The following is a 24,495-nucleotide window of genomic DNA, read 5'->3' as shown; positions in this document are numbered from 1 at the left end:
AGGTCACGCTAAAGTTTTGACACCCCTGTTGTAGGTCAGAGTTCATATCCATTTTCCAAAACTGTTCTCAGCAGAGAACAATTTCGGAGAAATATGTGAATATAGCGAATTATGCATCAGATGGCCTCTTTTTGTCCTCTCCTTTTATCTCACGTTCTCTTTTTATCTTGTATTTTTGTTTAGCTAATTCCTGTGAAGCTCATTACCATGACTAATCTGTTCTCTGGAGTCTCTGCATTTTATTATAGAGTGTCAGTACTTTGAGCTCCTGAGGGAGAAGCTCCAAAGGTCATAGAGTGCTCACAGCAGAGCAACATGTTTACATCATACAGCACATCACACTACCTCTGTTTGTTTGGTGTATTTTTGAAGCCATGTTGTTATTGTTCTTTATCTGTATCTTGGTCAATATCATCGATCAGCTGTCCACTTACAGCTGCAGATATGGCGCCTTTTGACGAAATAGTCCAGACTGACTCCTCCACTTACAGAACAATTCTTAGAAATCATACATTAGAGTTTAGGACAGAAAATAATGACCTCTGTGTCCATCCCAGCCTCTTCTGATCAATGCAGGAGCTTTTAGTGACCACTACAACCTCCACTTTGAACTTTAGCTTCTGTTATTTACTGTCTAGCAGCGGCTCAGATTCTTGTCAGATCTTTTTTTTTGTTTGTGTTTGAGACCATTTAAAAGACTATAGGTCAATTTTAGATCATTTTTATTGCTTTTTAATTAGAATTCTGAGCAGCAGTAGTTGTAAAGATTCAGGGTCAGAATTAACGGCATTTTAAAAGTCATTTTTTGAGAAAATAATTTCTTTTTAAGCGTCAAATCAATTCCCACAGAGAGTAATATTGCCAGTCAATGCACTCATTGCACTCAGGAGCCTAATATACAGGGCAGACTAATGATATCTGACTCATCACCACTCATCTCATATGCAATTTGTAAATGAAATAATGGACCAAAATGATTTACAGTCAGCTGTTCTTTTCATGGGAAATACTTGAAATAACTGAGGTTGTAAAAATTCTCTAACTTTGATGCTTCTACTGTATTGTTGTTTGCTAATTCTACAATTAATGTCCTTGTAGTTTTCATCATGTCACTGACAGATCTGTGGAGAAAATCTAAAATTCTCATGTCGCTCATTATTTAAGGTGTTCAAATTATGCAGATGGAGAGCTAGAACAGCTTGTAACCTACATTTGATTTCATCGCCCTTCATTCCAGCATTAACATACGCATTTAAATGTTTGTAGAGCAGAGAACAAAACCATCTGAGCCGAGCAGGAGTTTGTGTTTTCTCATTGGCTCCAGTTGCCGCTGCTGCCCACAGCCAATCTGTTCTTCCCAGACTAAATCCTCAAGTTAGGCTCATAATCAGGCTGGTCTGAAGGGAAGATGGCCTCGTCTAAAAGAGGCATTGTGTCCTTTGGAATGTCCAGCTTCTGTCGTTTGGCTTTGCTCAAAGCACATCTTCGCTGTTCTTTCCTTTCTCCCACTTCCTCGAGAGGTTTTCACTCGTGTTTTGCATGGGATTTCCATGCCTGATGAGCCTCCTTCCTGCCAGACTGTTCCTGGTGTTGTGTCCGACTGCTGCCTGCTCCCTTCTTTACACTTAGTTTGTGTCCAGCACTGATCATTTATGGATAAGGACAGGTTACCACTGAGATACTGTATGTCAAAATGGTGCTTAATTTCGTCTTTTCTTACTTTTTCTTGACTTTTATAAACCTGAATGCACAACTTTTCTTTGACAGTGAATTTACTGTGCAGTATTGATAGTTTCACTTATGTTTACTTGAAGTTTTGAGTACTTCTTCTACCTCTGCCCACACTAAGATTCAGTTAGACTAAGGGTTGCAATAAAAGCAGGAAAATGAGCACTATCCTGTCACTACTTTGAGCCTCTTTAAATCCTTTGTCCTTTCTGCCTGTAACCCAGAAATGGATGTTGGCGCAGCATCATGAAGGAAGTCTCAGTTCCTGTAATGAGAGTGTTGTGAAGGCTAGCTGGAGGAGCTCTGTGTCAGGATGCACAGGTGTATCCTCCATTAAGTCTTTTCTGCATAAAAGAGGCGTGACACACAGATGGAATATACAAAGCATGTTGGGAGCAGGACTGGCAAATGTGTGTATGCAGCCTAATATAGATCACTCAGTTTGTCTTTGTTTGTCCTGTAGTGTTCTGTGTGTCACGCCTCTTTTATACTGCATGGCACACGTGTGTGTTAAATAAGAATATATGACAGTCATAAATTCTTGTCCCATTATAGTGAATTGAATTAAAAGTAAACATTTACTGTAAGGTGTCATGAGCACTGGCACGGATCATAAAGTACAGCTGAGGTATAACAAAACAATGGGTAGATGGTGGAGCAGTTGCACATGTTGGACAAAGACATAAAGAGAGGAGAAGGATGCACATACTGAGAAATTAGAAGAGGAATAAATTGTCCCCGCTCTGAGAACTTCAAATGTGAAACTATGGCTTTCTGACAGACAGTTCAGATGACGCTGTCACCATTTCAGACTAACGTTAACACACTTGTAGCTGAACAACTCGCTAGCTAATGGCTACTTTTCATCACCACTGTTCGCATTATTTAGTTAACTCCACATGTGAGCTCTAGGCTGCTAGAGACAGCTTGATCATGTTTCTGCTCTTATATGCATAAGACTTGCCGCACCTCACTCTGCTGAGCTAATAGTCTTTAATAATTTAACCGTGAGGGTCCATTTCATACCAGATTTCAGTACCCATCCCTATTTAAGGGACAAAGCCTCAACATTTCTCTGTAAACATAACCGTTCCTCATTGAAATCATGCTACTCTGGTGGCTACATGTCAGTAAAGACTTAAAGGAGGTGTTCAATAAAGATTTTGGTCCAGATTGGTGCCCTGTTCTCTGAATGTCCACTTTCTCATCCTTTAACACGCCTGTTTTTTTTCCCCCTGTCTTTCCTTCCAGCCAGAGAACATCATGCTGCTGAACCGCTCAGTGCCTCACCCGCGCATCAAGCTCATTGACTTTGGACTGGCCCACAAGATAGATTTTGGCAATGATTTTAAAAACATTTTTGGAACGCCAGAGTTTGTAGGTCAGTATCGCCCACATTTGTGTGTATATTGTTTTGGTGTGCTGTCATTCACGTTTCTTTTTTTATTGTTCCGATGAGGTTGAACAAATGTGCACTACCAGTCAAAAGTTTGGACATACCTTCTTATTCAATGGTTTTTATTGAATTATTTTATGTATTGTAGATTAATACTGAAGGCATCAAAAGAATAAAATAATACATATGGAATTATGTTCTAAACAAACAAAGTGTTAATCTTCAGTATTCGTCTACAATGCAGAAAATAATACAAATTTTAAAAAGCACTGAATGAGAAGGTATGTCCAGTCTTTTGACTGGTACTGTACTTTCTGTTGTTTTCCTGCTGTAAACTCACTCACTGCACCACCCAGATCCGCTGGCGTTATCCCAGGGGCTGCATATTGCCAACTGTACCATAGGGACTAAGTGAGAGAGACCTGATAATAGACCGGGGATTATCAGAACTGCCCCTTCTTGCCAAAGCGCACACACATAGCTACATCAGTGCCATCTGCCCTCATCTAGCCTATTGCCTGGATCAGCCGCCAATCCTCCCAGAGTGCCCCGTATGAAGCCAGTGCCGACTACCAGCATCATCCAGGCCAAGACCAGAGCTTGTTGCCAGTTCAGCAGGATGTCAGCAGTCAAATGGTATTAATAGCAATCAAGTAGCAGAAAGCTAAAGCAAAGAGTTGGGTAGCAACAGGTAGGAACAATGAAAATATTTAGGAAATTATAGGTATATTGAATTTGCATCTCCAGCTTGTTGTTTTGTAGACGCACACAACAGTTTAGGTCCTTGTGCTGCTGGGAGAGTTGAAGGAGGCTTGTCTGAAAAGGACGGTTACATGCTGGTGTTGTAACAGCAGCAGGAAGTTAGTTATTGTAGTTCAGCTGACAGATTTGGTGCGTTTACCAGCACAGTCAGCTTTTACAGGGAAAGCTGTGACGCACAGCTCACCAGAGAAATGAAGGTGCTTTGGATCTCTTTACACCTAATTGCTGCAATTTGTGTCAAAACCATAGTCCTTCTGTGAGTCACAACTCAGTCAAATACAGGAATAATACACACATTTTTCAGAGTGTGGCATTAAGCCCCCGAGGAAATCTTGTTCGCCCTGAATAAACATCTAGAAATCTGCTTAGAAGAAGCCATTTTAGGATTTTTTTTTTAGCATTGACGTAATCCAGTTGTTAGGTATGTTGCAAAAAGGATCAACTAGTAGCTAATTCACCAAACCTTTAATGGTTAAATGGTGAAAATGTAATTGAATGCAGGCGAAAAATATGGCAATGCATTAAGGCAGACAGGAAAACATTGCTATTGTATAATATTTATATACATCAACATTCAAACCAGCTGCCTTTTATTGTGTAGGTCACACTTATGCTGTGAAATCAGCTCTGGGACTCTGCAGACCTCTAAAAGTGTCCTGTGTTTTCAGGCAACAAGACCTCAGCAGCAGATGCTTTAAATTTTGTAAGATGCAAGGTGGAAACTCCATGGATTGGACGTAAACCTTCAGCACATCTCAGAATGTCTGATAGGATTGAGATCTGGGGAATTTGGAGGCCGAGTCGCCACCTTGAAGTCTTGGTCATGTTCCTCAAACCATTCCTGAACAATCAGACAGACAGGGAGCGTTATATTCTGCTCTAAGAGGCCAGTGCCGTCAGGGAATAGTGCTGCCATGACGGGTGGGTGTCCGTTATCTGCAGCAGTGTTTGGGTAGGTGGTAGGTGTCAAAGTAACAACCACGTGAATGGCAGGCTTCCCAGCAGAACATCACACTGCCTCCACCAGCTTATGACCCTCTTTTGATCAGGCACCCTGCTGCCACCACCTTCTTCCACTGCCCCATGCTGTAGCTCTGATGCCCTTTGTAGCTGCTTTTGGCAGCGGACAGAAGTCGGCTCGTGCATTCTGACCAGTCTGCAGCTACACAATCTCCCTACACAGCAAGCTACAATGCACTGTGTGTTCTGACGCCTTTCTATCATAGCCGATTTAAGGTTTTCAGCAGTTTGTGCTGCAGTAGCTCTCCACACAGGCCAGTCTTCAGTCCACCTACACATCAGTGGCTTTTGGATGCCCTTCACCAGTTTACCAGTTGTTCTTTTTTGGGCCCTCCATTCCTCCTGTCTCAGTTTGTCAAATTCCCTCACATCCTCACACTGCCCATTTCTCCTTCAACCTCTATAGCTGATTGTTCACCTGCTGCCTAATATGTTCCACCCCTTAGCAGGCGCCGTCGTAACAAGATAATCAGTGTTCTTTACTTCTCCTCTCAGTGTTTTTTATCCTTTGGCTGAATAATATTAACTTGATATTTAATGTCTTAGTCTAAATCCTGTCTCTCACTAAATGTCTATCGCAAAAATCAACCCTGTTTTGTTTAAATTTGACCTGGAATTAATTTACCGGTTCACCTTTCATTATTCACACATCTGAGGATATGTGATAAGAGAAAAGAAGAGGAGCAATAATCACAAGTCTAGTGGGTGTGATTAAAAAAAAGTGGCTCGTAAAATAACACCTCTGAAGAAACAACAACCAAAAAAAATCTGTTACCCAGCCGAAAGTGATAAAATGCTTGAATAAAACTCATAGCAGACAATAAAGGAACCGGCACATAAATATACAGAAATGAGTTATCTGAGAAAAGAAATAAACAAGTTAGGATGGGAGCGTGATTTGCGTGTTAACCTGAGAAGTAATAATGTTGTTTTGTTTTGTGGCTTTGATTTGCAGCTCCAGAAGTAGTCAACTATGAACCTCTGGGCCTGGAGGCAGACATGTGGTGAGTAAAAAACAATCTGCTCCACTATGAGCATTATAGACATATGCCGTTCCAAATCGCTCTCATTTATGGAGAACATCTGCTCTGAAGAAAAGTTATGTTTTCCATGATGTGCTGCTGTTTGAAGACGAGATTGTTTGATGTTAAAAATCTCTTCTTTGTCTGTTGTCCTCCCTGTTTCTGTCCAGGAGTGTCGGTGTGATAACCTACATCCTGTAAGTATCTGAAATCCCACCACTGATGGCGGCTAATGGTGCGAAACATGTATTAATTGGAAACGCGCGTCACTGCAGGGTTTTTGCACTCATTCACTCAGCATGGCTGTCAGTCTGGAGGTTTGTCTGGACATGAAGAGGTTAATGGCTGCTCTTTGACCTCTCTGTTGTTGGGCCAAACGGCAGTCACAGCACTGTTTGTCATGAATAATGTAAAGGCCTGCAGCAGGAACCATGGAGCATATTAAAACTGCCTTTTTGGGTATATTTGAGTGTGACAGCCTCCCAGCCGCTGTACGTTTCCATTCATTCCAAGAGATTGTGTTTTGATTGGCATTTTATTAACTAGCCAATATCAGTGAGTCATTGTTGACCACGTTACACAGCCTCCTTCCAGAAATCAATCAAACCAAACAGCAAAACCTGCAATTATGATTTTGTTTTTCTCCTATTTTTTGCAGTCTTTGTTCTAATAGTTTTTCTTTAATTGCCGTTCGTGGCTGCCGTTATTGCCTTAAATCTTTGTTGTTTTCACTCAGGGACCAATTTAGGACTTAATTTTATATTTTCTATGAAGGACTTTGTCATTTAGTTCCCTACTTTATTCTGCTTGTCTTACTTTAATTTGCAGGAGGAGTTGCTGTCATCTCACTCAGGAAAAAAAAATGCTGTCAAATCCCTAAAGCATTTTCCTTCAACAGTCACACATGCTTTTATGTGATATTCCAATTATCTCCTGCCTGAAAAGTTTGTAGTATAGCATTTATTGTGCTATAAGGCTTACTTTTTTTAATTTCATTTTAGGATATTTTTACCGATTCACACCTAAAGTTACAGAGTTTTGTACCTCTACACACCCAAAGTTGTTGAATTTTCTCCTACAAAAAAGATGGATAGTACGAGTTAATAGTGCGACAGCTAACCATCATTTTCTTTGTTGATGAGTCAAATACTTTCTTGATTCCTTGACTACTTTTTTGGTTTATAAAATACCAATGTCAGTGTTTCTCAAAGCTCAAGGTGATGTCTTTTTTCATCTGCAACCCAAAGACATTCAGTTTACTGGCAAAGAGGAGTTAAGACACCGAAAAATGTTCACATTTGAGACGCTGGAATCAAAGATTTTTTCAGAGTGTACTTAAACCGCGGTGTCTGTAGCTCATAAAAAGCTTCCTCTAACTGAGGATAAACACAAAATTACAGATGATGAAATGTCAATGAGCTACTGCCCGTCACACTGACTTCAAAACACACAAGATTAAATCATAAAGCACTTGAGCTACAAATGGGATTTTTAAAATCCTGACTAAGCCTGGATTTTTTGGCATATTTATTTTAAAATCTGATTTTAGCCTGTTTTTACTATTCAAAACAAACAGCTGAGAAATCCGTGATTTTATTTAAATAAAAACTACAATAAGGAGCTCTAAAAGTGCCGTGTTTCCGCTGCTAGAGGCTGGGCTGCTGTGACTGACTCTTGACTTTATTGCTGATCTTGTACTCCTTGTATGATCTTGTCATCGTGTTACACAGTTAATGAAGTGGCCTAAGATCTCAGAGAGACATCCTGATTTGATGTCCCCCCGGTAGGATTTAATAAATCACCATTTGTCGCCACAGCTCTCTGATTGATGCAGTCTTCATTAGCCAGGCTGCTTTAGAGGAAGTTTTGCCAAAGTCTCAAACTGAATACATTTTGGGGATTCTGATTTTTTTAAAAATTCAGTTAAGCAATTGATCTTTAGCGCAGCCTACGCTGTCCTCTTCATCCGAGGGCTTTCAGCGGAGCAGTGCGTGCTTCTGAAGCAGCCGTTTGCAGACATGTCAGCACAGTTTAATTCAGCGGTAACGGAAAAGTTCATGCCCTCAACGGCCCACAGATCAGCTGCTGATAGCTCTTCATGACGCTCTCCCTCTCTCTGTGTACAAAGCCTTTTTTAAGCTCCTGCACACCTTGATCCTTCACCTACACAGTCAAATGCAAAATGTGCTCCCAAAACTGTACGTTAGATGCATATGCCCACACAAAAACAGCAGCAGAGTAAAGGTGAATACCAAGCTAAAAGTGTTATGTGATCATTAGCTGCGATCGCTACATGCTTCATGTTTAAAGAATAACGTGTAGGTGTTTTGAACATGATGCATTGTTTAGTTAGTCTACGTTACACAATGCACAAATGCACCCATGCTCACATGCATGCTGCACACACACACACACACACACACACACACACACACACACACACACACACACACACACACACACACACACACACACACACACACACACGCTCACACGCCTTCTTTGTTCATGCTGTCCACCCACATGGCTGTCACAGCTCTGCCTGGCAAGGTAGAAAATAGATTGTTTGCTGCCTATTATCACAGCAGAGCAACCGTGAGGTGCACCGGCTGTTCATCTTTCACCGTTAAATGCAACGTGAAGAGAAAAAAACGGCTTCTTTTTACTCTTAGGAGCATCTCCTCACTTTTAATGGCAGTGTTTTGCACAAGTAATGACCCAGTTGCCACAAAATAATAAAAGTTCCATTTGGCTGAAATATTTTAGATAATGGTTTGAGTAAATGCGGTTAATCAGCTTGTAGTGCTAGAGCTCTAACTTGGGTTTTAGGTTGTTAAGTTGGGCTTATTTCAGCATTAAATGGCACATGGTGTCTCTTTTAACTCTCATTTGTAAAGCATTTTGGGAAAACAGTGGCTAAAATGTTGCCAAAGACTCCTGACTGAACACTTTCCTGCTGATTTTACTGGCTGGCCTCATGAAAAAGTGACTTAATAACTTGTGTGTTGTGAGCAGCTGCACCTTATACAGTCGATAAATTCATACATTTCCACTCAACTTGAGCTTGACCTGCACCACCTCCCTGTCTCTCCCAGCTGGCATGTTAATTAGCGGCTGGTGCTGACGAGCTTCAGCAGGGAAGGCCGGGGTTTGTCAGGGACTGATGTTTGGTTTAACTGCCTGAGCTCCAGGAGACTGGAGTCCTCATCAGCATGCATGACTGCTCAGCCCTGTTCATGCTCTGCTGTCTTAGTTTGTCCTTTTTCTAAACATGCTTTTGTTTTGCGCTGGTGTGCACTTTATCCCCTCACCGCATTGGCTTACTTTCTTTATGTGTGCATTCAGTAGAGAGGTGTGAAAATGCATTAAAATTCCTGCACTCAAACAGAGAGCAGACCAGCTGGCTTTCCTGCGATAGAGTCTGACTTAACACGCACCAAATACCTCAGATTGATAGCAAAGCCTGACTAATGAGTCTCCATTAGCTGCTACGCGGCTCCTTAATCACATTCCCTCGTCAGAGTAGTGAAGGTCTTGGTTTCGGTTTCGAGGGCCAAAGCCCTGGTGAATTAGTATTTGGACCAAAATCCAAAGAATTCTTGTTTTTCCTTTGATTACAAAACCTACTGGGGCAAGTTAGATGATGAGAAAACGCTTTTGTTGTTAGAAGCATTGGAGTTGATCATGTATTCAAAAAGAATCCCTCATTACATTTGGAGTAGGGCTGAACAATTTAGGGAAAATATGGAATTGTGATTTTTCTGAGAGATATTGCAGTTCGATTTGTGGTCTAGGGTTTTTAAGGTCAAGCTTTGGTTCAGTGTTCACCATGTAATAGATTTGGAGTGTTAGATGGAGCATCACCATGTGAAAGATCATCAGAAATGTGACTGTTTTAAAACATAGGCTGTATTCTAACTTGCAGTGCTTGTGATACACAGGAGTTTTGTGATGCTTTTGTTATTTCTTTGAATGTAATGTCTTTGTTGATTCATTGCTGAACAAATTTATTGTTTACCTCTTCCCTGTCTTTCAGTCTGAGCGGTGCATCTCCTTTCTTGGGCGACAACAAGCAGGAGACGCTGGCCAACGTGTCGGCCGTGGACTATACGTTCGACGAGGAGTTCTTCAACAGCACCAGCATTCTGGCCAAAGACTTCATCGCGAGGCTCCTTGTTAAAGATCCAAAGTATGTGTGATCCGTCTTTCAAACTGCTTTCATTAGATGATATTTTTGATAGAAAGGTTTTTTGAAAATTTAGGTAGAGACATTGAAGCCGTCCTTTATTTTGTCGTTTGGAAACTCGGTTTTAGCCAGTGCCAAAGGAGAATTACTTGCTGCAAATGCGTAGGAATTGAGAAAAACAATGCATATATACATTTTTTGAAAGCATTTCTATTAATTGGGTTTCAGTTAGACAGGCAGGCCCATCATGCTGTCATGTGAAGTCACCCCCCAAGGCCATTCTGACCCAGGAAAAGCCTTTTTCCTTGTAATCTAGTACAGCAGCCTCACAGCTGGATCATTCATTAGTCTCTTAATGTTTTTTTTTTTAAATTCTGAAAAGCTGACAGGAAAATTGAGTAAGTGCTTTCTGCAGATCTTCCAGCAGTGACTGCCCTGTCACTACTGGCTGTGGTGCCTGAAAGCGTTCAGACTGTGACTCTGCCTCATTTCTCAGTCGCTCCAGCAACGACTGAAAGGCTGCAGCTGCATTTGAACACATTAAAAACACTTTTTCTCGCTCGTAATTACTCCTGTTCCCTCAGAACAATAGAGTGAGAGCGAGGGGACTAACAGAGGTGAATAATTGTAGGTGTGGAGATAATTTCATTTGGATAGGCTGCAGTAAGAATAGAGACAGTACAGGGCGGCCACCGGTGGCTTTAAACAGACAGTAGGAGAAAGACTGACTTTACACACTCCACCTAATGGGCCTTTTAGAAATCCCCGACCGAGTACATCAGAATGGAATGGCTTTTAATTGATCTGCATCATGGATCCACTCAGCTGGCAGCAAGATTAATGAAGATTACCTCAAAGAAGAGAGACACATATTACAGTGTGATAATGTTCACGATAACACTGGTGGAAAAAGGAACAAGCATAGCCTTTGTTCAATGCAGTACGGTTCATTTCCACAAATGACATGTGGAAAGCCCTTATGTTTGCTTTTACCTCAGGCAGGTTTGTGGGTTATCTCTGACTCAGGTTTGTGAACAGAGTAGCCTTAGTTCGAAACAGGGATGTGGTAGTAAACAGATGTAGATAGGAGGAAGCACGGTGTTGACCCGATCACACCAGCTTCTCCAGTGTTAGCTTTTGTTGGGCACACCGAAACTTTATCTGAACAATGTCTAGTTGTTCTAGTTGTTCATTAAAAGTTGTAATAAGGGATGTGGCAGTGAGAAATAAGGGAAGTGGAGGGTTTACTTTCAGCCACACTGGTTTCCTTAAGCCTTGGCTTTATTAAATGCTAACTAAAAACACAGTTGATTTCCTAAGCACTGCTCAGTTAATAATCTTAGTTTATTATGATTCAGGCGTCAATGGAGTGCTTATGTTCTGAAACATTTCCTCTAAATTATCGTCCATGTTGGGAAGTAGGACACAAATTGGTCTTTAAATGTGTTCTGTTTGCTCAAATGTTCACAATAGGTTTCTGCAATGCCTTTTCACAGGTGTTGATAAGAGAAGTCGGTCAAGTTTCAAGAAGGAAATAAGATATTTTACATTGACAATGGTCAATAAAGAAAAATTTAGAAAGCCTGAAACAACTAACAGGCATCCAGACTGACCTTTAAATTGGTTCCACTGATGCGCTACACTTTTTCATTTAGATGCACCCGCACATACTGTAGGAGGATTAAAATGTTTTACTAAGCTTTTTGGCACTGAATAATACATAAATACATACCGGTATATACTGGTCATTTTTTTTAAAAACCTTAAGTCAACAGAAATAAAGGTGCAGATAAAGCTGTCATTACATTTAATCCATTCTTTTTCAGTAGAATGATCTGTAACTTAGTCATTAAAGCGTAGCTCTCGATTAGCTAGCCTTCTAACATACTTACAATGAACCCGTTGCTCAGAGACGCAAACAGACAAACCTGCTAAATGTCACATGAAGCAGCGACAGTAAACATGTTTGGTCACACTCTGGAGCCCTAGATAAATTATTGTCAGTACTGACTAATTGATTAGTTATTCTTTTCAGTTAATTGTTTGGTCAGAAATGAGTAACAATGCTCATCACAAGGGTTCAGAGTTTGGGTGTTTAGTCAAATGTGTTTGTTTTTTTTACAGCCAACTGTCTGAAACACAACGTTAGCGGTCATTAAAAATATTAAAGCAGCAAACAATTAAATTCAAATTAAACTCAGTGGGGAGATTGCTGGCGGAGGTCTGCACTCAGAGTGCAGACCTCCGCCAAGGATAGAGAGGAAAACAGTAATCCCATGCAGTAAAGGATCATGAGCTGGAATCAAACCTGCGTCTCTGACACAGTTCTGTTTACGAATCACCTTCTTAACCAGTTGAGCTATCTGGACACCTTGTTCCAATTTGTTGGACATACTAACCTATGATGTTTTTGTCATATTTTGAACCACATACTAAAAAATTCAAAGTGATCCAGAATCCAGGATCCTTTCCGGATTGCCACCAAAATTAAATCGGCTCTTCCTCTTACCATAGTCTACATCCCCTCAAAATTTCATCTGAATCTGCCCAGGCGTTTTTGAGTTATCTTGCTAACAGACAGACAGACAGACAGACACACAAACGCCGGGTGTCACATAACCTCCATGGCGGAGGTAATAAATACAATCCAGCTCACAGTTTTATTTTTAACATCATTTATTTATATATTTTTACCAAAGTCTGTTCTGTCAACCACTGAGTGTAAATAAAGATCGACAAAGACCGACAGATGTCGCCTAAAGTTTTCCTGAAGAGCAGTAATTTCTTGACAGTCAAATAGGACTCAGTGATGTTTCCTTCCTTCCTTGCTGTCTGTGTTTGGTAATACCTCGTTAAACTTGTCCATAGCTTTCATGGATTGTTGAAATTGTAGAAATCAGCGTATCCGAGTATGAACAGGAAGACGGCTGCGTTTATTCATTAAATGCTTCTGTTTTTGCAGACATGATTATCATTTATACACTGAACAGACTGTAGTGTTTCTGCTGTGTCACAGAATCACTGGTTAGAGGGAAAAAGAAATGTGTTTTGGATGTGACATAAGAACCCAATTCTGGTTTCTTTTATAATCTCATGACTGTGTGTCACTCTAATAATGCAATACATTTTGGTGCGTTTTTATAATGCACACATTCCTGTTTACTATGGCTTTTATTTGTCTGTAACCCCTAAATTAAGCTCCTAGAATTGGATTTTTTATGCTACATACCACCCATGGATGAGTATATGTTTTTAGGCTTTCAAATAAAATAAAATTTGTGAAAGCACTGAACAAGACTGGTAACCATCAAAGGCAAATGTTTCTCTTTAATTTTTCTGTTCACAGAAAGAGAATGACGATTCAGGACAGCCTGCAGCACCCGTGGATCAAGGTTGGTTTTCTTCAGATGACTGATTTTTGTCTCTGTGTAAATTTCCAAAGTTTTTATTTTGTTGCAGCATTTGATGTTTGATGTTTCCAAGTTTCAGCTGATTCTGTACCAAATTTATTCCGTTTGCTTTTTTCCTGCTTTGCCAGCCAAAAGACACTCAGCAAGCACTGAGCAGGAAGGAGTCGGCTGTCAACATGGAAAAGTTCAAGAAGTTTGCAGCTCGAAGAAAGTGGAAAGTAAGTGCTTTTTTTTTCTCTGGTACGCTCTCTGATTTTTGTACACGCACACCGAAGCTTCAGAAAAGACAAATTGCAGTACAATACAATAAAACCGAGTGCAATCTTACCCACTGACTCATCACATCCCCACCACGCTGCACTTTGAAAGCTTCTTGCTAGAGAGTCTCTGCAGGCGGACTTTGATGTCACCAGCGATTGCTGCTGCTGGCTCACCGTAACCGTCAGAGCCGCTACCACCGCTGCTGTGGCGCTCGTCTACTTGTCGGTTTTGGTTCGTCACAGCTGACCCAGCAATGCTCCCAGCCTGCAAGGAACGCTGGGGTCGCTCATGTGTGTTGGTTCGGCAGCGCTGTCATGCCACGTTTCTGTCTTCTGCTCGGGCACGCTGGCAGCTTCTGGCTTTGCTGAAAGCTCGATTTCACTTTGAGTTACACGATAAAAAAATGCCCCAAAACCTGACAAACCAGAGACTTCAAGTGGTTTGTAGAAGTGGTATTTTCAGGTTTATGAAATACTTTTAAAAAATGACAAGAGCAAATGAAATCCAGCTCTTACCGGAGCCAGACTGGTAAGATTTCTTGAAATAATATGTGATATTTAGAATAGCGAGATCTTAAAATTAGCTGTGAAAACTTATTTTAAGCTTTATTTTACCCGGATTGTCAAGCTTGGGTGTTTTAACCCTCCTGTTGTCCTCATTTACGGCACCAAAAAATATTGTTTCCTTGTCTGAAAAAAATCCAAAAATTCAGCAAAAAACTCCACAAATTTATAAAAATTTGCAAAACCTTCAGGAAGAAAATTCCTTAAAAGTTTAATTTAAAAAGAAACAAAACTAAATTTGTCTAGAAATAAAAGTTTAAAAAATAAAAAAAATCTTAAAATTGTAAATATTTTCAAAAACATGTATTAAAATCTTCAAAAAAAATCTTAAAATCCTAAATATCTAAAGTGATTCCAAATGTATCGGTGTAAATTCTAGTATTTTCTTTAAGAAAATTCAGAAAAAATCAATTTATTTTTCAGAATTTATTTTCTGAATGTTCTCAAAGAAACATTTTTTTTTTAACATTTCTTGTTTTACACCAAAAAATCTTCAAAAAATTCCCCAAAATTTTGAAAATGTGGAAGTTTTCACTGTGAAAATACATATTTTTTTCCCCCACTTTCAAACTTTGAAACGGGTCGATTTGACCAGCAGGACGACACGAGGGTTAAAACAAGATCATTTCAAGATTGTTTGACTTAACAAGATATTTAAGATGCATTGTCTTAAAACAAGTCCCTCTATCTTGCTGAAATGTCATTTGTTAAGTAAATTTATCTTAAATCAAGTGGGATGAGACATTTTGACTAAAAAAAAAGACAAACAGACTTGGTAAGATTTTGAGTTTTTGCAGTGCGTGTGCACAAGGTTGTTTTTGGAAGCCAGAGGTTGTGCTGCTTCCCAGCATTTGGACGCTTGGTGGGAAAACAATACAGGCCACACCCTATCGGAAAGCATTTCATACTGGATCAGCATTGGCAGCTTGTTTGGAAACTCACAGAATGTTGTTCTGAAAGCATTTGAGGTGAGATGAAAACGATAAAGCTGCTGAATATGTCTTCATTTTAGACTGGCAGCAGTAAATTTAAAAGTTCTTCAAGAGTCTCCAGACACAGCAAGTTGCATCGGACGGCCTCGATTTGCATTAAATTGCCAAAACCTCAACTTTACCCAAATGAGGCGCAGCCGACATGACACCTCGTCTTTCCAAATGTAATGCAGCGCTGCCAGAATGCATCTCACGTAGAAAAAAATGAATGAGAAGCGTGGAGATTAGATTCTGTGGACACCATCAGACATACTCTATAAAACCTAAAGGCCTTGTTTTTCTTTTTACATGTACAAATGCATATAATTGTGTCATTTTTGCAGAAATAGCTTGATGCAAGGTATTGTTAACCTCAGCTATGAAGTCATCCTTTGCACCTCTTCATAGTAAAAAAAAACCCTCCTTGTTATGTAAGTTAAGTAAGGTTGGTTTTAATCCAGATGCTGTTTGACTTGCACTTTTAGAGATGATGTAGTTTCAACTGTTCAAATGTGCTTCAAATCATCCACTTCTATAAACACTCACAGTTAGTTGCGTCCTTATATTATGTGTTTCTAGATGACATGAGTGTTTTTAGTGTTTGCAAACTCGCTTTACTCAAGTCGATCCTTGAGGGATGAATAGAAGATTTTGAGTTGAAAAAGAGCTGAAATATGCGAAGAGCTTTTGTAGAGTTTGTAGATGCTTGTGTTCCTGCTCACACATCAGCATCCAGCTTGCTGACACACAGCAGGATAAAGTCTACAGGCATGTCGTTTAACAATATGAGGGTCAGCGGGTTATCGGGAATGAACCACGACGAGCGAAGTAACTGAATTTAAATGGAGCAGAAAATTGTGTTCCATCCGCACTTGCCTGCCCGTTGACGGCGCTCTTCACATGACATTACCTTGTTCCAGTTCTGCTCATTCATGAAACCACCGTTCTTCTCTCTCTTTTTTCCAGCAATCCGTCCGACTTATCTCCTTATGCAACCGGCTGTCCCGCTCTTTCCTGTCCAGAAGCAACATAAGTGTGGCGCGCAGCGACGACACGCTGGTAAGACCTGCAGATCTGCTCCTGTGGTTTGCATGAACGAACATACCGGACATTCAAAAGAAGGTAGAAACCATTAAAAACGCAGGAGAGGCAGGAAGACCTCGAGCCAAATTCATTAAGTTGATTGAGTTCACTGCTTGTATCCCCATCAAGGCCTTGGATTGCTCTTGAGTGAGACATTTGCATCTCAACAAGAGCACCACTGCTGTTATCTCCACCAGCCTGTGTGCTCTTTAATACAGACAAATGAAAGCAACTGACAGGAGACCGGTGGGTTAATGAGTTTCATTTTGCTTTCATTGCAGGGCATTTGCTCATTAGGACCCCGAGTTCTCAGTTACAGCTCTGGTATTTCCAGGTTGACAATCTCTCTCAGAATCTGGAGCTACTGCATGTAATTGATCTGTTCCTCGTTTCCCCCGAAGTGCAACAGGTCATGTGTTTGTAGAACTGTTGGAATTTCATTGTGTGCAGCTTCAAAACCAGGTTTAGCTTGGAGGAACATGACTCCACGGAAGGAAAACCCTTAATATCTCTTGCAAATGAGTGAGTCAGTTTGCACACAGACAGCGATACACAAAAGCTTTTCTGCTATTAGAGTGTCTGTGAGTTGATACCGAGCAGCCTGAGATGTAAACACTTCAGTCTCTGTGAGAAGCTTAATCATTTACAAAGCAGGCCGAGGCCAGGCCCGTTTCCCCACGGCAGCTTCCTTGTGTCGCAGGTGAGAAGGCAGGTAGAGCGACGCATGTTGAGGAAGCGCCCCCTTTAGTCCACAACCTGAACTGCAGCAGGAGCCGGTGTTTACAGTTTACAGTGCAGGCTTTCTAAATGATTGTCTTAACTGGCTGAGCAGTTTCAGGGTTAAGTGGTTTACTTAAAGACTGTACACAGACATGGGTTTTACCACAGCTCCCCCTCTGTCAATGTTCAACTGAGACATTGTTTGTGTTCGGTTTTAGAGGCTCTGTGTCAGAGGGTAGAAGAAAGTGTACACATCAGGAGCACAAAGTATTAGTAGAAGAAGAAAGTGGACTTATGGATTGAATTATTGTGCCACAATAGTGGTGCACAGTGTGAGGAGCTGGCTTTTTCCTTAATGTGTTCTTCAGTGTTGAACTCACGCCTCCTGGATCGCATAAAAAACGTTTTAAAAAGGTAGTAGATCCTATATGATATCTGCAAGCATATCCTGTCACCTCAACTTGTCACACATTTTAACTTTCCACTCTGGTCATTCATTAAACCCCTAAAAATATGTCAAAATGACCGTGAGAGTTTTTGTTGTCCTGCCTTAAACTGACTTAAAAGTAACTCTACACTGTTGCTTCCTGCAGAATGTTCAGATCTATGACGTCTGAACCTTTTTATGTATTTATATCTTCACTATTTGCTGCAGCCCAAGCTCACCAGCTCACCCATGACTCTGCTCAAACTCTATAAAACTACTCCATGCTACACTTGGCAAGCTATATAACTGAAATAACTCAGCCATACATATTTATGCTGGAACCCAGTTCTGAACAGCAATGATATAGAGTCCCTCCCTGTAAGCTAACAGGATTGGCGTTAGCACAAGTCTCTATCTGTGTTTGTAAGACTGCCACCTAAGCTGCAGTTTCAAGGTAGAAATGCTCAACTGCGGTATTTGCTGCATATTTGGCTCGTGATATCTTCTAGCATACATAAAACACTGCATATAAACATGATAACTGGGTTAAAAAAAACAATTTTCATGGAATCTTTAGGTGTTTGTTCTCTAACTTTATCTTTGTGGTAGTAGTAGGGGTTTTCTTGTGCATGTGCTTTTACTTTTTATCAAGGATATTTGAATTGCGGTTCTTTTCTGCTGATTATACCCGAAAAATGTTGGATGTGCTTGAACTGACTGTCAGAAAATGAAAGCCTGAAAAAAAGTGATGTTTTAGGCATTTTTGCTTTCTTGTGCTGTAGTCAACAAGAAAATATTGAGTGATTAAAACTGTCCCTGCTCTTCAGTTGGTCACACAGACCACAGTGCACTGACTGCATTCTACCTACTAGATTATACATTATCATTATGCATTAAAAGCTAGTACTGCACAATTTTAACCTGGTTATTTTGTCCTGAATCAGAGCAGACTCAGAGGAGACCAGGTGCTCATATTCATGATTTCTGAAAATGATTTAACGATTAAAATGATTAATTCTGAACTGTTGATTCAATCAGATGTACTACCAAGGAAAATAACACAGACAAGCTAGCTGCTGTTAAGAGTAAACGTTAAATAAATCAGACCTGGCAGCTTTCATTATGTTGGGAAAGTTTAAAGTTATGAAAACATGAGGTGTGTTCACAGGTAGTCTGTTCCTTCCATTGCCAAAAATGGTGTAGAAAGCTACTTGTTCTTCTCCTTAGGAAAGTAGCACCGATGATTCTTCAACCAATGTGAATTTAGTTTGATTAGAGTTCATCTCTCATCTAATCAGCACGTCGTCTTAGTTTCTTCAGCCTTGTTGCTTTTTAAATCACTTCTGATATAATTTTTTCCATTGGGTTCTCACCAGGATTTTTTTTACAGCGTAACAGCAGGTCCTCCCGCATGCGCAATAGCCTTCATTAAATCTCGCGAGCAGCCGGCCCAGATGTCAGCCAATAAGCATCATGCAGATGCTCTAAATGCTCGTGATTTAGGTCACTATTCACCATACATGGCATCACGGAAACAACCCAGACATGCTAATTGTAACCCCGAGATTGGAAGCGACTCTTAATTTTAGACGGGAACGGGTCAATCGACAGGAAAGTACGGCTGAGGTGGGGAGACATAAATTAACCCAGATAGGCACCCATTCGATGAAAACAAACGCACATGGCGTTATCTGTCAAAATAACAGCGTAGCGGCCCTAGTCACAGCGTAATCTTTTAAACTGACAGCGTAACGGCCCATTACGACAGCGTAACGGCCCGTTACGCTGAAATGCGCTGGCGAGAACAATCCTTGCAACACAGGGAAACTTACGGAGAAATAGTTTCTGTCACGTCCCAAGGTAGGAGGCCAACAAATTCATTTTCAGATATGAAATTACTTCCTTGTATTTTGGGTATTTCACCATTGGTGAGAACCAGATAGATCAGCATTTATTGTTTTTGTAGATATTTTATTCTTATGTGGAGAGGTTTTAAAGTGGACATTTACCAGATGACTGTTATCAGAGGCAAACTACTGGAAATAGTGTACATCAAAGACACAATACAATAGCTGGATAATGCCTCTCCATCCTGTGTCTTGAATTACTGTTTTTAGGAGATAAAAACTGTGTTGACAGTGAATTCCCACGAGGCTTGTACAGATCTGTGGTAGTTTGTGGCACTCTGAGGTGCTTTAGTCATGGCTCCCCAGCAGGGAGGTTACACTGAGGAATGCAGCTGGAGTGTCAGGCTTGGCTGAACAAATGCCTCCATCCTCCTCACCTCCCTGCCTCTCCTCTCTCTGTCTCTTTGTGCAGCAGAGCGTCACAGCTGATTCTGTACTGAAGGTTACTGGGCCACTGACACAAACAGTCTTGCAGATGCAACACAAAACCTGTTGTTATTCTGCTTGTTTGTTTGTTTGTTTGTTTGTTTCTATGTATTTATGCCTGAGAAGAAGATGATGACTCAGATTACCTGTGTTTTCCACCTGTACAGGATGAGGAAGACTCCTTTGTGATGAAGGCCATCATCCACGCCATAAACGACGACAACGTGCCCGGTCTGCAGCATCTGCTCGGCTCGTTGAACAGCTACGACGTCAACCAGCCCAACAGGGTGACTGACATAAAAATCCCTCTCTTTTTTAGGTCATGATGTCACATTGTAAAAGTGTCAGTTTCATCTATTTATTTAATAAATCTAATCATTCACTCGAAACCTTCAGAAAGACACCGCAATATCAATCACTTGTTCACATGTTCTGCCCAGTGGAAAGCAAAGCTGCCTCTTTTATAGACTGAAAGGAAGTTTATGATCACAAGATCAAATTTAATTTTGTGCATCTTGTGATTTTGCAAGTCAGTGTTTTAGTGTTAAATAAGAAATACTGCACACAAGGAAAATGTCAGTTCTGTGCTGCTGGAGTCAGAGATTTGTTGCTGTCTTGTGTGTGAAACTTTAGGTGGAGATGGAGTCAAGGGCCACCATATCAGTGAAGCCATTTAGAGAAAATATATCCCAAGTTTTGCGTCATCGTTTCATTAAATTATTTGGAATAAATATCAGTCGATAACAGTCAGTAGCAGATGTGTTGGAGAACTCTTACCAGACATTAGTTCATCCCAGCACAACAAAAAAGAGAAACTATTCCAGTTGAACATTTTACATACTGACATTCCAGTTACATTCATAAATAGCAAAACGTCTATTTTCACAGTAGCTGCAGTCCATGAGACTTAAAGTTGGTTTCTCAATCTTATTAAATTCATTCTTTAGGATTGGTTCTGTAATTTTTGCAGCAGTAGTGTTTCCAGTGTTCAGCCTCAGTTTGCACAGCTGAAGAGACACATTTGCATATTTTTAAGGTTTATGTTAATAGGTAGCAATAAAGCAAATAAATAGCCAAAACAAAAAAACTGTTTCCCCAGTAAACATCTTTCTCCTTTTAAAAAAGTCCATAAAACATAGAGGACATGGCTAAAGTAAGAAAATTCCGCTTAGTTTATTGTGGCTACAGTTGTTTGTCAAAGGTGTTCAACTTTGTAGTTATTTTGGAGGATGTGATTTTTGCTGCTGTTGAACTGTCTTTTTGTCCTTTTGCTGTTTTGTCCACCTCATTTATACCAGTAAGGATAGAGTAAATAACAGAAACACCTCTATATAAGACACAAAACAATTCAACAGCACCACAAATTACAGCTTCCAAAATATAAAAAGAAAAGATAATTACACCAGTGAAAGAAAACTTTAAAAGCATGAAAGATACATATATTTTAGTGCTTAAACAAGCCAAACTCCAGACTCGTTTTTGCACCAAAGGCCTGATGGTCAGGTACGTTTCTAGACTCATCTTCATGCTGCCTCGATGGGGAAGGAGAACCAGTTTCCTGACAGGTGATGGGCAACGGGGGGGATCTGAGGTTATTAAACTCAGTGAGGTGTAGAGAGCAAAAGAGACGTGGGAAGGAAAGGAGGAGATGAGGAATGAAAACATAATATGGAGAAGAGGAGGAAAACAACATCACACTTATAGACAGAAAATGTAGGAGAGAATGTGAGTGACTGGTGGTAACTGTCAGATTGAACTGTTTCAGAGAAGGTTATCTGGTCATTTTCTGCCATCATCTTCCTTTCTTTAAGAGAAGGATAGAAAAAGACCTGAGAATTAATTTTCTGAACCCCTTTCCAGCCTCTTTCAGCCTCTTTCTCCATATCTTTAGTGAGATTGAGGTCCATCGCCTCAGATTCAGCTTTAGGACACACAAACGCACCATTGTCGCTAAAAAAACTCACTCTATAATATGTGTGTATGTTGCAGCACGGGACACCTCCCCTCCTGATCGCAGCCGGCTGCGGCAACATTCAGATCATCGAGGTGCTGATGAGAAAAGGTGCAGAGATCCAGGCCCACGACAAGGTAAAGCCTCGTCTGTTTGCTGTAATCATGGCGTCTCTAACAGCAGCTGTGGAGTTTAATAGACGGGCATTAGAGGCGTCGGAGCTGCAGTAATGAAGGCTGAAATGACAGACTGTCATTTGGATTATGATGGGGGCCATCTACACTATAAATAAACGTACCCACGAGCTCATTGCTCTCGTTGCTCTCAGCTGTGCTGCACAATTTGCTGTAGAAAATAGCAAATACTGCACTGATATAGTTTTATATAGCCCTAATAAGATGTAGAAACAGGTCAAAGATGATCCTGTCATTAATTGATCCATCTGTTGGTAATGGGACAGTCTCCGAATCAGCAAAATGCTCTTCTTTTATAAATACATACAAAAAACAGAATATTTCTTGAGTATTAATGTCACCTTTTTTGGATTTAACTGAAGAGCGTGATGTAAAAATTGCATCTGGGCAGTGATGTATTTTAGTGTTATTCTGCTTTCAGTTGAATCGTTCTGTTAATTCAGTCAATAGCTTTATCATTTTTGAGCAGTGGTGGTGCAACGGTTAAGTCTCTGAACTACTGATCAGAAGGTTAGTGGTTCAAACCCCGATGCGGCCACTGTGGGCCCTTGAGCAAGGCCCTTAACCCTTCCTGCTCCTTCCTGCTGAACTATGGCTGACCCTGAGTGGGAGATGCAAAAACAACATTTCACAGTGCTGTAATGTATTTTTGACAAATAAAGGCAGTTATTAATTCAATTCCAGTTTGGAATTCCAAAATACCAAAATATGTTCATTGAGTGGTTTCCTACATATTGGAAGCACAGCTGAAACTATCAGTTCCCATGATATGACAGTCAAATAATCAGTCAATTATCCTGTCTAATAGAGTGACATTTTTAAGTGTCTTGTTTGTGTCTATTTGTTAGACAATATAAATACCAAATCTTTCAGTTTCCGTTCATAGAAAACAGAAAAATAAATATTCTCATTTGAATTTGAACCACAGAATTTAAATTAATTTAAATTTAAAAAGACCCAAACCATTACCTGATTATTACTTTTGTTACTTTTAATGTTTACAGAAATCAGCTAAATGTTTCCATTCTCTATTTGTTGCTGTTGTTTGATGCAGTTTTGTGCTTTTAAGTGGCAGGACATGCGAATTTGTTTAAAAAGAGACTGTTCACCTGAATGAGTTTAGTTCATGTCATGGATATATGAACACATTTGTGGAGCAGCTGCTGCAGCGCGATGCTTCCACTGTAATCAGTGAGATTGGCTGCACAAGGAAAGAGAGCGGTGTGGAAGAGGTGCATATGCTTCACAGAGATTCATACCACATAAACAGACCAGTGTTTTGTTTATATTTTTTTTTATGGAATCTGTGTTGTGGCCCTTTTATACTGAAATGCTAGTGTTTATGTGTTGTTTTTAACTCGATCACCCTGTCAACATTCATTCTGCCGCTATCAGCTGATGTTTGCTTAGTCACTTAATCACTCACAGAATCTACTGTAGTCAGTAAATGTTAATGTAACCTTATTACACAAACCCTGTGAAGCAAATTAAATTCGCAGTGCAGTGCTGGATAGAAAGCCGCTACAATCCCAAAATAAAAGCACACATTACCACCTGTACCTCTGCTACATGCATATCTTGGCACATCTGCTGCTTGAACAGTCCACATATACTGTGTGTTCATGTTTTATGTAGTGCTACATAGCTGGATGCACTAATCTGGTATGCTGTTTGGCTGTAACACATGAATAACATAACATGGTAGATCCACCATTATATTAATTCTGTCATTGCTGATTAGTAAGTCAGTTTTTAGTGCCACATCATCTCCGTTCCCTTGTTACGTTATAGTAAAAAGATTTCAGGGAGTTTTTAGCACTACAAATGATACAGATTCTATGTTTGGGAGGAAAAGAACTTTGGCACAGGATCAGTACTGGATAATAACAGATACTCTGATTTAAAGGTCGCTTCTCTGTCTCCAAGAGGTGGCAAAACAGGAAGTTAAACCTACTGTATAACAGCCAAAAACAGTGCAGCGATTTGTTGAAATTACTTATTTAAATCAACAGATGTGCAAATTAAAGCCACAGAGTCACGAGGTTTGTAGCAGGTTCAGTTATAAACAGCTGCCATGGCTCCAAGTCCTAAAAATATTCCCAGGTTGTTTGTTAGAAATGTCCTGTGCAGTATTTTAAGAGGAATATCATCTGGCAGCAGACACAGTCCCAGAGAGCCTGATTTTTATGGTAAAGGTCAGGAATAAATCCTGGAATGTTGTTCTCTCTGGAACCTTCAGAGTGGAGCCAACGCTATCTACTACGCAGCGAGACACGGCCACGTCGAGACACTGAAATTCCTCCATGAAAAGAAGTGCCCTCTGGATGTCCAAGATAAGGTGAAACAAGACTGTTCCTTTCTCTGCATGTCTCACAGACACACACATGCTCACTACTACTCGGTTATCTATCAGAAATTACTCACTACCTCCCACCCACCAAACCTCATGGGCAGCATTATTTTGAAAA

At 40.3% G+C, this 24,495-nt stretch overlaps 1 protein-coding gene across 4 annotated transcripts in view; it reads left to right on the top strand.

Moving 5' to 3' along the window:
* dapk1 (death-associated protein kinase 1) overlaps positions 1 to 24,495 on the top strand; it is a 101,710-nt gene that overhangs the window by 46,143 nt on the left and 31,072 nt on the right. For all 4 annotated transcript variants that reach the window (XM_022195051.2, XM_022195049.2, XM_022195050.2 and 1 more), the window contains exons 5-14: positions 2,980 to 3,109; positions 5,862 to 5,910; positions 6,099 to 6,125; positions 9,965 to 10,117; positions 13,461 to 13,506; positions 13,653 to 13,742; positions 16,286 to 16,378; positions 20,050 to 20,169; positions 21,872 to 21,970; positions 24,267 to 24,365. In XM_022195051.2, the coding sequence (XP_022050743.1) occupies positions 2,980 to 3,109; positions 5,862 to 5,910; positions 6,099 to 6,125; positions 9,965 to 10,117; positions 13,461 to 13,506; positions 13,653 to 13,742; positions 16,286 to 16,378; positions 20,050 to 20,169; positions 21,872 to 21,970; positions 24,267 to 24,365 (906 nt within the window). The remainder of the gene's footprint in view (positions 1 to 2,979; positions 3,110 to 5,861; positions 5,911 to 6,098; positions 6,126 to 9,964; positions 10,118 to 13,460; positions 13,507 to 13,652; positions 13,743 to 16,285; positions 16,379 to 20,049; positions 20,170 to 21,871; positions 21,971 to 24,266; positions 24,366 to 24,495) is intronic.

Source organism: Acanthochromis polyacanthus, chromosome 7 (assembly GCF_021347895.1).
Source record: "Acanthochromis polyacanthus isolate Apoly-LR-REF ecotype Palm Island chromosome 7, KAUST_Apoly_ChrSc, whole genome shotgun sequence".
Lineage (NCBI taxonomy): Eukaryota > Metazoa > Chordata > Actinopteri > Pomacentridae > Acanthochromis > Acanthochromis polyacanthus.
The sequence above is the reverse complement of the archived record's forward strand: the minus strand, read 5'-3'. Positions and strand labels throughout refer to the sequence as shown.